The sequence below is a fragment of the Muscardinus avellanarius genome (assembly GCF_963383645.1).
Source record: "Muscardinus avellanarius genome assembly, chromosome: 3".
Classification (NCBI taxonomy): domain Eukaryota; kingdom Metazoa; phylum Chordata; class Mammalia; order Rodentia; family Gliridae; genus Muscardinus; species Muscardinus avellanarius.
In genome coordinates, this window is record NC_137788.1 from 159,558,074 (window position 1) to 159,570,754 (window position 12,681).

The following is a 12,681-nucleotide window of genomic DNA, read 5'->3' on the forward strand; positions in this document are numbered from 1 at the left end:
CGTGGGATGGAGCCCTGTGTCTCTGGAGGATGCACTAGTCTACCTCGTAGTCACTTACGTGCTTGTAAGAGACTGGTCTCTTCTGGAAGCTCTCTGCCTGGCTGGGGGAGGTCAACACCAGCCACCCTCCTGGGTTTCGAACTTTCAAAGCCAGTTATCTTCCGTTCAGCCTAGTGTTTTGCCCCTACAAGTCCCATGCAAAAACCAGCTGGCACTTAGCTCTAACGGCATGCGTGGTTATTTTAGAGACAGGGAGATCTCACTTTGTTAAGCAATCCTACACATAGCATAATCTAACTCCTTAGAAGAGGCTTCTCTTTTAGAATGCTTTTTCTGGAGGGTTTCACATGCTGGTTGCCATCCATTCAGGCAAGGAAATGGTATCGCTGGTTAGAATTGGCTACCTGGGCTGTAGTCTACCTGGCCAACTTTGTCCTCTTGGGACTTGACCTGCAAGCAGAGCTATGGCCAGGACTAGCCCCCAGGAGAGAAGAGCTGTGCAAAGCTCTCACCCTAGGGGGCCAGCATGGGGTGACCCATCGCCCCATCGCTCCCCTAAGTCTGGGCTCCCTCCAACATCTTTACACCTCGTCTGCTCATTACTAATGACCAAACATTGAAAATTGTCACTTGTCCCATAAATATCCAACTTACTATGTGCCCAATGAAAACTCTGGAGCACCACTTGTATCCCCCTCCCACACACGATCTTGTCCCACGGTACCTGCCAGCCCTCTCATCTCTCCCACACCTCCCTTCCTGCAACCAACCCCCTTCCCTATAGCCCCCCCCCGCAACGTGTAGGAGCACAGCTAACAGTTTTCTGAAGTAGGATCAGAATGATTCCTTCTCATTTTTTCCAACATCTGCCATCTCACCATTTCTGTGACTAGGCTAGACTTCACTGGCATAGGCTGCCTGCAGTGCCCTAGCTTGGAGGTTCTCATCCCAGGGGATACTGGTCCCTTGGGGGCCCAGGCCCCACCCAGGCCAGCTGCATCAGAACCCACACACTGGTGTTTTTGTTTTTATTTGTTTGTTTTTGTGGTACCAAGCTATACCCCCACCCTACATTTTATTCTTTATTTGGAAACAGGGTTTCACTGAGTTGCAAAGGCCTCACTAAGTAGTAGCTGAGGCTGGTTGTGAACCGTGATCCTCCCATCTCAGCCTCCCAAATGCTGGGATTACAAGCGTATGTCACCATGCCCTTGCCAAGAGCTTTCAAAGGACAGCCAGATACAAGAAGCATTATCTTGGTTTTTAACCAGGTGCTGGAGCTGGCCAGCACTGCCGTGACTCCACTGTCCTAAAGCAACTGGATTACGTCCTGGCCTGGGGGGCTCTGCTCACTTCCAAGCAGGTGCTATCCCATATCCCCAAAGCTGAGTAGAGCCTGGCAGGCCCGTAATCCCAGTACTTGGGAGGCTGAAAGAGGAGGATTGTAGATTCAAAGCCAGCAAGGCCCTGTTTCAAGTTTAAAAAAAAAAAAGTAAAGTGGGCTGGGGATGTAGCTCGGAGGTAGACAGCTCTGGGTTCAATCCCCTGTACCACACACGCTGCAGTGTAGGGCTGCTGGGAGACATGTTCATCATCCTGTCACCGGCTATGCTGAGAAGGGAGATGCATACAATGCTCCTCCTCCGTTGGTCTAGTGGCAGCACCAAAGAAAAGCCAGCAATCAGGCTGGGGCTGACTGCACTCAGTGCAAGAGGCTGCAAATATGAGCTGCGAAGACAGAAAGCCAGCAAGGAATAGATGCCCACGGGAGACAGAGCCAGCAGCCCTAAGGCCACGTGGTTTTAAATGAAATAATAATCCCTGGTGAAATGATGCTCTTAGCAGAGAAATCTTACACTGGGCGAGACAGGGTATCTATCCCCCATGAAAGACGCAAGTCAAATAAAAGGGATCAGGTATAACCTGGAATCTTAATGGTTCTGAGCCGGCACCTTCCAGCTCTTTGTTGAGTCTCTGCTGTGAAGGGCTCCTGGGCCACCTTAAGAGAGCTCTGTTAACCCCAACCCATCTCCCGGGCACCGCCAGCTCCCACTGCCACATGGAAAACACTTGAAAGACGTAAGCTCTCGCCACCTCCTCCCTGAGCGCAGCCTCTCCACTTACACAGAAAGGATGCCTCAGATACTGGGAAGAAAACCTGGCCCACAGACACTCTGGAAATGAAGGATGCCCCTATACCGGGGATGAAGCCCCAGGACTCTGTGGAACCCGCCTTCCTAGAAAGCCCCACTGGATTTTCAGTGCCCAGGGAACCCTCCCAGCCCTGTTCTGGGAGGCTGCAGCTCCTCAGCCTGAGATCACCTTCTCAAGATGGTCCCCATCAAGATGGGGACGGGCTGGGAGAGGATGGAGCCAGTGGGGTGGTGAGGTCAGGAGAAAGCCAGCTTCCAAGGAGAAAAAGGAGACCCAGGGCTGCAGATCTGCCTCTGCGCTCTGTGCTCTGCTGGGCCTCTGTGTGTGTGTTTGGATGGGGAATGGGGAGAGGCATCATGCCCCCCACACACACACAGCCACGAGAGGCCTCCCAACCTGCCCTCCCCGGAAACTCCATCTCTTGGTCTGCTCAGGCTAGCAGTTGCCTCTACAAATGAGAGATGCCTGAATGCAGAGGCCTGGCCTTCTGTCCAGCCCAGCCTCCCCTTGGGGATGTGGGCCCCTCGCTGCGACATCTCCCCCTTTCTGCTCTCTACAGTCAGCCAGCTGCCAAGGACTGCCCCCTCCCAACATGAAGTCTCCCCTTTCTGCTCTCTACCTGCCCCCTCCCACCATGAAGTCTCCCCTTTCTGCTCTCTACCTGCCCCCTCCTACCATGAAGTCTCCCCTTTCTGCTCTCTACCTGCCCCCTCCCACCATGAAGTCTCCCCTTTCTGCTCTCTACCTGCCCCCTCCCACCATGAAGTCTCTTGCATGTGCCTGCCCTTGCTTCCCATCTTCGCCTCTGCCAGCCAAGGAGGAACTCTGTGTTCCTGAATGCTTCCTCTCTCCCTCTTCCCGTCCTCCCCACCCTGCTTTCACGACTCCCCAAACAACGCTGGCGATGTCCTGCACCCCTGCAGGCCAGCTGTCCTCAGAGCACAGCTCCAGGCCAGCAGCAGCAGCACCTGTAGCCAACTGGAAATGCAAGTTCCCAGGCCCACCCAGCCTTGCTGCATCAAACACCTGGAGATGCAGCTCAGAGATGAGTTTATCAGGCATGCAGGGGACTGGCTCAAGATTAAGAAGCGCTGCTTTAGGACGAGTTCCAGAGGCCCCGGGCTGGCGCCCAGGGCCCCACCCCATCTGACCCACACAGCTGCCCACTTGGCCGACCTCTCACCCTCTCCTTAAACAACCACCGCACCCCTATCCTGCAGCCAACTCATAGGTCCTTTATCCTGGGACCACCTGGAAGCTTGGTCACCCCTCCGTCCTCCTAGAACCCAAGGCCCACCCCCTCCAGCTCCAAACGCCCTCTCCAGAGGTTGCATCCTGCCCGGCCCCGACTCGTCCTTCTCCAGCGGCTCCTCCGGCTCTACCGCTCACCCGCCCTGCAGGCTCCTGCACACCTGTCTCCATGCACATCTGGACCACCTCCCACACAGGCCAGCCTGTGCTTCCCCAGCCCTGCCGGGAGCCTGCCCGAGTGTTGTGCACGTGGCAGGTGGCAGGTGCATGATAATTATCTGTCCACTCAATCAACAGCATTGACTAATTGACTCACTTAAAGCTGGGAAAGTCTGGGGACAGCCCACAGGGATTAAAACACAAACTGGTTTTTGTTGTTGTTATGTTTTTTGGTTTTAGGTTCTGGGGGGGGGGGTTAACACTAGGAATTGAACCCAGGGCCATTTTATCTCCAAGCTTCCCCCCAGCTTTGTGTGTGTGTGTGTGTGTGTGTGTGTGTGTGTGTGTGTGTGGCATCTGGAGATTGAACCCAGGGGTATTCTACCTCTGAGCTACACCCAGCCCTATTTTTTATTCTTTATTTGGAAACAGAGTCTCACTAAGTTGCAGAGGGCCTCACTAAGTAGCTGAGGCTGGCCACAAACCTGTGATCCTCCTGTCTCAGCCTCCCAAGTACTGGGATTATAAGGATGCACCACCAAGCCTGGCTTTTTTAAAAATGTTGACACAGGGTCTTGATAAGTTGCTGAGGCTGGCCTAGAATCTTCAATCCTCCCATCTCAGCTTCCCAAGTACTGGGATTACAGGCTGTGCCACCACCCCCAGTGCTAATGTCTTAACATGCCAAGCTCTCACTAGACGACTTCACACACACACGCTTTCGCTTATTCTGTTCCATCAAGAGCCGTGCAAGGCTGATGTCATTTATCCCTCATAGGGCTGCAGGCAGGAAGGCATAAGACAAGTCTCACTCAAAGCCCCAGCCCCGCATGGCCACGCAGTTTCATTCCCTAAGGAGCCAGCGTGTGACTGGCATCTGTGTGCCCGGGCATAGAAGCATGCACGGGGAAAGGTTAACCAGTGACTGTGGTTCCCTCAGACCCACAGGCTACAAAAGCGTCTCCCAGTGCACATATCCAAGGTCAGCAGCCACAGCGGTTCAGGAAATAACACTTCAAGAATACAGTCACCCGGGCATGGTACGCACACTTGTCATCCCCGCATTTGTGCGGGTGGATGACAGGTGGAGACAGGAGGACCACGGTTTGAGGACATCCTCAGGTACTTAGTGAGGCCCTTTGCAACTCAGTGAGACCCTGTTTCAAAATCAAGAATAAAAAATAGGACTAGGAGTGTAGCTCGAAGGTAGAATACCCTCAGGTCCCATCCCCAGTACTGCAAAGGAGGAGGAGGGAGGAGGGGGAGGGGAAGGAGGAGGAGGAGGAGGAGAAGGAGGAGGAGGAGGAAGAGGAGGAGGAGGAGGAGAAGAGTGCAATCCAAACTGGGCATAGTGGCACACGCATGTAATATTGGAACATGAGCAGCTGAGACAGGAGGGTCACAGGTTCGAGGACAGCCTCAGCAAGCAGTGAGACTCTCATCAACCTTGAAAGACCCTGTTTCAAAATAAAAATAAAACCAAATGGGGAGGTATAGCTTGTAGGTATAATTCCCCTAAATTTTACCCCCAGTCCTACACACACACACACACACACACACACACACACACACACACACAGTCTGAGGGTGTCATTCATAGGTAGAATGACTCTGGGGTCTATCCCCAGTACCACACACATAAAAAATGCAGCCCAGCTGAGATGACTTCAGCCCAAGATGACTTCCTTTGCAATTGGTGCTAAGTAAATAGAAGTAAAAGTGGGAAGATGGGATGTGAGTGTCCTGCAGGCCGTGGTGCAGAAAGAAGCTGGAGCCTGGCATCCCAAGAGGTGTCGCCCAGCTCTGAAGAGCCACGGGTAGAGGAAGCCCCTGAGCAGTAACACTGGGCGAGGGCCAAGGCAGCGGGCGTGGTGACACATGTCTGGGGCCTCGGCTTTGGGGAGGCTGAGGCAGGAGGATCTTAGGTTTGAGTCTAGACTCAGCAACTTAGCGAGACCGCCAGCAACTTAGCAAGAACCTGTTTCAAAAATAAAAACTAAAATAAAAAGGAATGGCAGTTTTGCTTGGAGATAGAAAGCCCCTGGGTTCAATCCCCAGCACAAAATTAAAAAAGAAATGGTGGGAGTAAAAAAAAAGAGGACGAAGAGAACCCAGCACCAGGCTGGCTGCGTGGTTTTCTCATCGGAGTTCTCCTCAATTCCTCCATGCCGCCAACTTCAAACTATCTTTTGTCCTTCTTGTGTCCTGTTACAGCCACAGGGCAGCAACTCCTCTTCCTCACCGGGTGGTGAGGCTCTCCACCCCTTCTAACCTCAGCTGACTTCAGACTCACCACCTGACAGCCTCCACCTATTCCAGTCTGAGTTCCGCCTCCTCCTTTATAGGAGAGAGGTACATTCTCTAAAAGTCCCCAACTGAACAGATACGAGAACATAAGGAATGCCACCAATGACATGCCACAGGCATGGCCTGGCAGTCTCCAGCTGGACTGGCCAGCCGGAGTTGGGGATGGGCTGGGTCACCAAGCCAACTCCGGGACCAGTCAGGACCACAGAGACTCCGATAAAGAGTCCTACAGCGAGTAGCCGTGGCTCCAGAGAAGGCATGGCTGGAGGTCCCCGCCCTTCTCTCTGACCTTCTGCGGTGGCCCTGGCTTCCTAATAACCTGCAGCTCAGAGCTCCCCGGTGCTCTGTCTGGTCCCAACACAGCGCAGCCATGGCCTCAGCCAAGGAGGACAGGCCTCAGTGGGTGGCTTTCCAGAGCTTGCAGGTATTGGTGAAGGGAGAATGGCCGCTGCTCAGCAAACCCAGCACAGTGGCAGGGCTTGCAGCCTCCTCTCCTCCCTCTTCACTTTGCCTACAACTTCTCTATGATCGTTTCAGACGAGATGCACAGGCGCCTTCTCAGAGACGGACGTCCTGGTCCATCTGTGTTTCTGAAGTGCCATCTCTGTGGTGCCCTCTCCACCCGCAAAGTTGAACTTGGTTCCAGTTCCATGGGCCTTACATGATCTGGGGCTAATCAGAGGGGCAGTAGGGGGGCAGCTGATCCAAATTCATAACAATCCATTGGGAAGGCAGACACCTTCTTGCCTCAGGCCTGAAGTTCATTGCTTCAACATTATATAGTTATAGGAACTCTTCCAAAAGCCTACGCTATGTCTGAAGAGGCCCTGAAATATAAATAAAAATGAAGAAGTGTAAACAGAAAACAATCCTTGAGCCTGAGGTCTTTGAAGGCCCCAAATCTGCAGCTGGCACAGCTTTCCAAGATAAGAAGGGGGGGGGGACACGATAGGCCTGTGCCTTTGCCCGCCATCAAGGGGGGTGGCAGAAGAGAACGTGTGATTTATTCTTTATGCCCATAAACAATTAAGTAATTATTTATACTGATAATGCACCTCCATTAAACAGACATCCCACATCTGTGGGCACAAACAGCCCGGATTCCATACGATGCTGAACACAGCCTGTGTCCCCCCTGCACATATCCGTTTGTTTATGTACCCTCCAAGGCTGCTTTCACAGTAAAAGGACAGCGTTGAGAGGCTGCGGCAGAGACTATATGATCCACAAAGCCTAAAATATTTTAGGGCATGTTGGCGCTGGCTTGTCATCCAGTACTTGGGAGGCTGAGACGGGAGGAGTGCGGATTCACAGCCATCCTGGGCAACTTAGGCCCTCCACAACCTACTGAGACCCTGTTTCCAAAATAAAAACTAAAATCAGTCTGGGAATGTAGCTCAGAGGCAGAATGCCCCTGCCCCTGGGTTCAAACCCCTATAACACACACACACACACACACACACACACACACACACCCCACACAAATTTACTCTCTGGGCTTTTCCAGAAAAAAAAGGTTTATCAACTCCTGGTCTACACAGTTCTTCAGAAGCTGGGAGGTTTGCGAAATGTCCACAGCTTCAACCGCTGAAAGTCCTCTGACTTGCCGCCATCTCCTCCCTGACAGGGACACATGCCCAGCCCGGCTCCACTTCACAGGGCATCGTCAAGGTCAAGAGGGACAGACACAACGTGCCCACCCGCATAGATGGAGAATCAAACCAGGCATGGCGCACACTTGCTCTGCCTAAGTCCCTGCGCCCAGCGGCTCACGCTCAGGCGCTCTCTCTCCTTTTCTTCTTGTTTTGCTTTCCAGAACCACCCTGCCACCGAGGGGGCCACTCCAAGTCATTCCACCCACAGTCCTTTTCGTCCTGCCTATCGCCCTGTGTATGTGGACTCGCAGAGAAGTATCCAATGTCCAGCTCACACAGACAGAATGAGTAGGACAGAGGAAGCAACAGCAGTGTCTGCTCAGCTGGAATTCAAAACGTCTCCGAGGTCTGCCCGCCACTGGCGCACTTGTGAGCTCAGCCCCTTGGCCGGGATCCTTTAGCTACAGCACAGCGCCCTCACATGGCGCCGCAGGGAAGAGCAGCCTTCCTCAAAAGCTGGCTCGAGAGGGAGGGAGGAGGCTCAGCCTTCACTCCGCAGGAACTTTAAATCAATGTTCGCCAGATTTTCAGCCCCAGCTCCTTCACAGATAGCTCCTCGCTGGAAACTTTACACCAAGAAGTATAAACTCTGACCTCTACAGAAACTCACTAAACCGCAGCAAATGGGATTCAGATGTTTCCGTGTACAGCACTGCAATGTGACCTAGCCTTGAAAGGCTTTGGCAAAAAACAGGGAAAATGGTGTGGGCCTTCAAGTCCCTCCGAGAACATGCTGCCTCCTTGACCCGAGCCTCTCTTGCTCCCACTGAAGCCTCCTCGCCACAGTCCACATTCTCGGCCCCTGCTCCCCATTACTGCCTACTGGACCCCTCTGAGGACTGTACCATGTTCCTTTTTACCACAGTTGCCCATTTCCCCCAGTCCAGCAAAAGCACATCGCACCTTAAAAGCAGAACTCAAGAAAATTCCTCAGAGAACTAGGCTAATCCCAGGAAATTATACCCAGAGTCCTTCCACAGTGGAGAGAGAGAGAGGGAGAGAGAGACAGAGACAGAGAAACAGAAGTCTCACACACAGAAACGGGGACCCCCAAGCTTTCTGGGTTTGCTACCAATTCCCAGCAACCATGCGGGCAAAGGCCAGAGAGTACTCAAGAGGCTGGTGCAATAGAAGATGGGACGCGCCATGTCGCTCAGGCCTGGGAAGGACAGGCATTGGAGAATATCAACCACCACCTCGCCAGGAATTGGTTGTGCCAATTTCGCACACTGAGCAGATACCAGACTAAGTGGGGCAGCCCATCTGCCAGCCATGTGCGCCCCTTGGGGGCACCATGGAGAGGCTGAGAAGTCTTTGGCTGGGCACCAGTGTAAACAAGTTATTAAGTGTTAGTTGAGACTGAGCAGAAGTACCCAAGAACTCCCCCTGCCCGGCAAAGCACCTGCCACAGGTCCCTCAAACACTACAGGGCTGGGGTTGGGGGAAGGAGGAGTTCCAGGGGTAGGGGTAGGGTCACAGCACCCATCTAGTCACCCAGCAGTCCTCACTGGGGGTGGGTGCTGGACAGATGCCCCATGATAGTATAAGGAAACAGAACACTGGCACCCCTCCCTCTCCTGGTTCTTCCCTTTCAACAAGAGTGGGCACGTCTGGAGGGGCACCCATGGCCTGCCTGGGTTCTCCTCCAAACTTCCTTATCCGTGTATAAAAGAAGACGAGAACGAACAGACGGGCCATGAAGAGCTACCCCTCCACCATCTCGGAATAGAGCTGATTGATATACAGGTATTCCTCGTGACACGCGTGTTTGCACGCACATACATGTCTGTGAAAATCCAATGTTCTTGTTACACCTGAGCAAAAAGTGCTTTTTGGTCTGGGGGCCTGGGCGCTCCATTTGCACGCCCCTGGGCGAGATGCCCGCCCAGGCCAGGCCCTGCACACCGCAGGGTCAGAGCATCCCTTCCCACCCCCCTGGCTCATCAGTCAACAGGAAGATCCGGTGAGATGCGGGATGCGGGATGCGGGAGGAGAAGTAGAAATTTCTCTCCAGCCCCTCTCGACACTGGATGATCCCGCCAAGGCGTCCCACCCCAGCCCTCCGCGGGACCACCCCGGGCATCCCAACAAACCAAACAGGCAGACCCGGAGGGGGCGCAGGCAGTACCAGGCCGCCGGCGGCACCGCAGGCGCTGAGCGAGACCAGGGAGTCGGGGTGGCCGAGCACCCGGCCGGAGTAGAAGCAAAGCTCCTCTGGGCGTCCGCTGCGGCCATGGGCGGCGCCGGCCTCCTCCACCTCGAAGCCGCGGGATAGGAAGCGCAGGTCGCGGCGCAGCTGCAGGTACAGGTCGCGCCCAAAGGCCGGCAGGTGCAGCAGCAGGGCGCGCTCCCCGGGCCTGGCGATGGGGGGCGCGCGGACACGCCGTCGGGGGCCGGGGGCGCCTGGCAGCGGCGGCAGGTGCACATCTTCTGGGCGCACCCGCCGCGGGAGCACCACCTCCACGTCGCCGACAGCTGCGGGGAGAGAGGAGACGCATCAGCACGGCGGGCGCCTGGCCGCCAACCCTCCAGCCGCCGGTCCAGCGCCCGCTCCCGTGCCAGCAGAGCGCAGCGCGGCCGCGATCCGGCGCTTCCCTCCCCTCGCCGGCCCCGGGAAGGTCTCGGGATCTGCTTCCCGAGAGCCCGCCGAGCGCCCTGCCAGGAGCCGCCGGGGGCGCAGCTCTCCACCCGGGCTGCAGCTCTCCGCCCGGGGCGCAGCAATCCGCCCGGGCTGCAGCTCTCCGCCCTAGATAAAGCTCTCCGCCCGGGATGCAGCTCTCCGCCCGGGATGGAGCTCTCCGCCCGGGTTGCAGCTCTCCGCCCGGGCTGCAGCTCTCCGCCCGGGATGGAGCTCTCCGCCCGGGCTGCAGCTCTCCGCCCGGGTTGCAGCTCTCCGCCCGGGCTGCAGCTCTCCGCCCGGGATGCAGCTCTCCGCCCGGGCTGCAGCTCTCCGCCCGGGCTGCAGCTCTCCGCCCCAGGCGATGTCAGCGGTCCGCCGCTGCACCCTGGCTGCCAGCATGCCTCGGGAGGGCAGAGGGAAGAAGGCGATGAGAAGATGGATAGATGGAAAAGGGGGCGCTACCTGTGCCCGGGTCCAGTCCCCAAACCAGCAGTAGCATCAAGGGCAGGACGAGGGGAGGCAGCAGGGCGCCGTCACACATGGTACTTGGGACGAGCAGCCCCTGAGACCGTGGCGGCGGAGAGCGAGCGCGAGGCGACGGCGGCGGCCGGAGTGAAGCCCTGCAGCCTTTGGAAAAAGTAATTAGCGCTGCGGACAAACCCAACGTGGTAAATCCCAAGCCCCGCCTCCCCCTAGGAAAGCAGAATATGATTGGTCTTTTGCCATTCTCTGCCCCGCCCCCTCCTTTCCTATTGGTTAGGACGGGACGAAACCGAAGTACGTAGTTAGGTTGTAAGCACTTTCTTACACGTGGTTTCTGGGCAGTAGCGGAGATGGGACACCAGGTGGCAGGCGCGAGCCGACCAGGGTTGCAGGATCCTGTAGGAGGCTGCACCGGGGCCTGGTTTGCAGTTAGTCCACATTAATCTCTGAGCCGGCACCCACCTTCTGGAGCAGAATAGCCAGAAATCGTCCTGGCCAACCGGCTCCACAAAAAAGTTTAAAAAATATATCTGTGCATCTGAAGTAAAACCAATTTTGTTTGTGGTTAGAAAGACCATCCCTTTTCCCTCTACCCCACCCCCGCCAGTTTTCTGCATACCTGATTTTGCACCTGATGGCTATATCCTCTGTCCGCTTTTATCAAAACCCCTCACACTCCTGTGGTCTTTACCTCCACAGAGGCCAGGGAAATGGGCACGATCACACCATCTCACAGGCGGAGAAACTGACACAGAGACAGCTCAGGGAGCAAGTTATTGTTAGAACAAAGGCTAGAATTTGTGGTCTGGCGTCCTGCCCAGGGTTGCTCACAGCTAACTAAGAGCAGAAGCCTCCCCGGGAGGCAGGACAGAGTGAGCCAGGCTTTGGAAGTTAGGAAACAGGAGACCAAAGCAGCGAAGACTAGACTTGAACCCAAGTCCTTCAGCAACAGAAGGAATGGATTATTTTCCCATCAGAGTAGAACTGCTGCAGGTGATTCCTTTGGCTTCTTGAATTTAAGCAAAAAATTAAAAAAAAAAAAAACAGGTGATTCCTTTAGCCCTGTAGTAGTTAACAAAACAAAGCATGATTCACCATATCAGCCTCAGATTTCCCCTCTCTTCCATGACTTCTCCATTCCTGGTGACAGTCCCCTCCCCAACTCAGATCTGAATGTCGACACACGGTCATATACGGTCAGAAAGCTTCCGGAAGCGAGATGAGCACCGTCCTGCTTCACAGGATTTGGGAGTCCTGAGGCTTGCCACAGAAGGACTGGGGGCCACCCCCGGCTCCAGGAGCTGCCACGCACTGCCCGGCACCTCACTGCTCCGAGCATGAGCCCGGCTCCAGCCCTCGGCCAGGCTCAGGGCTCGGGCTCTCCCTCTTGACTATTTCCAGGCCAGTAGCTCCCTGAAAGCCTAGTAGCACATTCTGGCTTCACAAGAAGTCCTGGTGAGCTTTTTGGTCAGCTTTTGGGCAAAAAGCACTAGTGTGAGGGCCTGCCAATGAGAGCCACAAAGTTTGGGCCACACCGTCTCAGCAGACAATTGCTTCTGCCTGTGGGGTCCGCGGGAAGCAGTCGTCAGCCATCAGATGGTGCTCAAATGCTCCAGCGCCTCTATAGGGAGAGGAAAAATAAACAGATGCAAGATACCGCTTCATCTCCAGACTGACTCAAACTACAGCGCTTGGAAGTATCAAGTATAGGAAGGGCACTCGCCTGCCCTCGGGTAGGGGTATAAATTGACACAGCCTGTGTGTGTGTGTGTGTGTGCGCGCGTGCACTGGGGATTGAACCCAGGGGCATTCTTCCTCCAAGCTACACCCCAGCCCTATTTTATTTATTTTTTGAAACAGGGTCTCACTAAGTTGCACTGGGCTTCGCTAAGTAGCTGAGGCTGGCTGTGAACCTGTGATCCTCCTGTCTCAACCTCCCAAGTACTGGGATTACAAGTGTGCTCCATCATGCCTGGCTCAGATGTCTCTTTTTAAAAGAAAATCCAGAGGTACAGAATGAGGTAAAGTGTGTGAGTGTCTTCCGAATTGGCC

The 12,681-nt window shown here is 55.0% G+C and overlaps 1 protein-coding gene across 2 annotated transcripts in view; it reads right to left on the reverse strand.

The window, feature by feature from the left end:
• The window catches only part of ADAMTS17 (ADAM metallopeptidase with thrombospondin type 1 motif 17), a gene marked incomplete at both ends in the record, with an annotated part of 311,118 nt that extends 300,431 nt beyond the window's left edge, over nt 1–10,687 (reverse strand). For both annotated transcript variants that reach the window (XM_080692601.1, XM_080692600.1), the window contains 2 exons: nt 9,655–10,001; nt 10,609–10,687. In XM_080692601.1, the coding sequence (XP_080548727.1) occupies nt 9,655–10,001; nt 10,609–10,687 (426 nt within the window). The remainder of the gene's footprint in view (nt 1–9,654; nt 10,002–10,608) is intronic.
• Nucleotides 10,688–12,681: the final 1,994 nt, after the last annotated feature.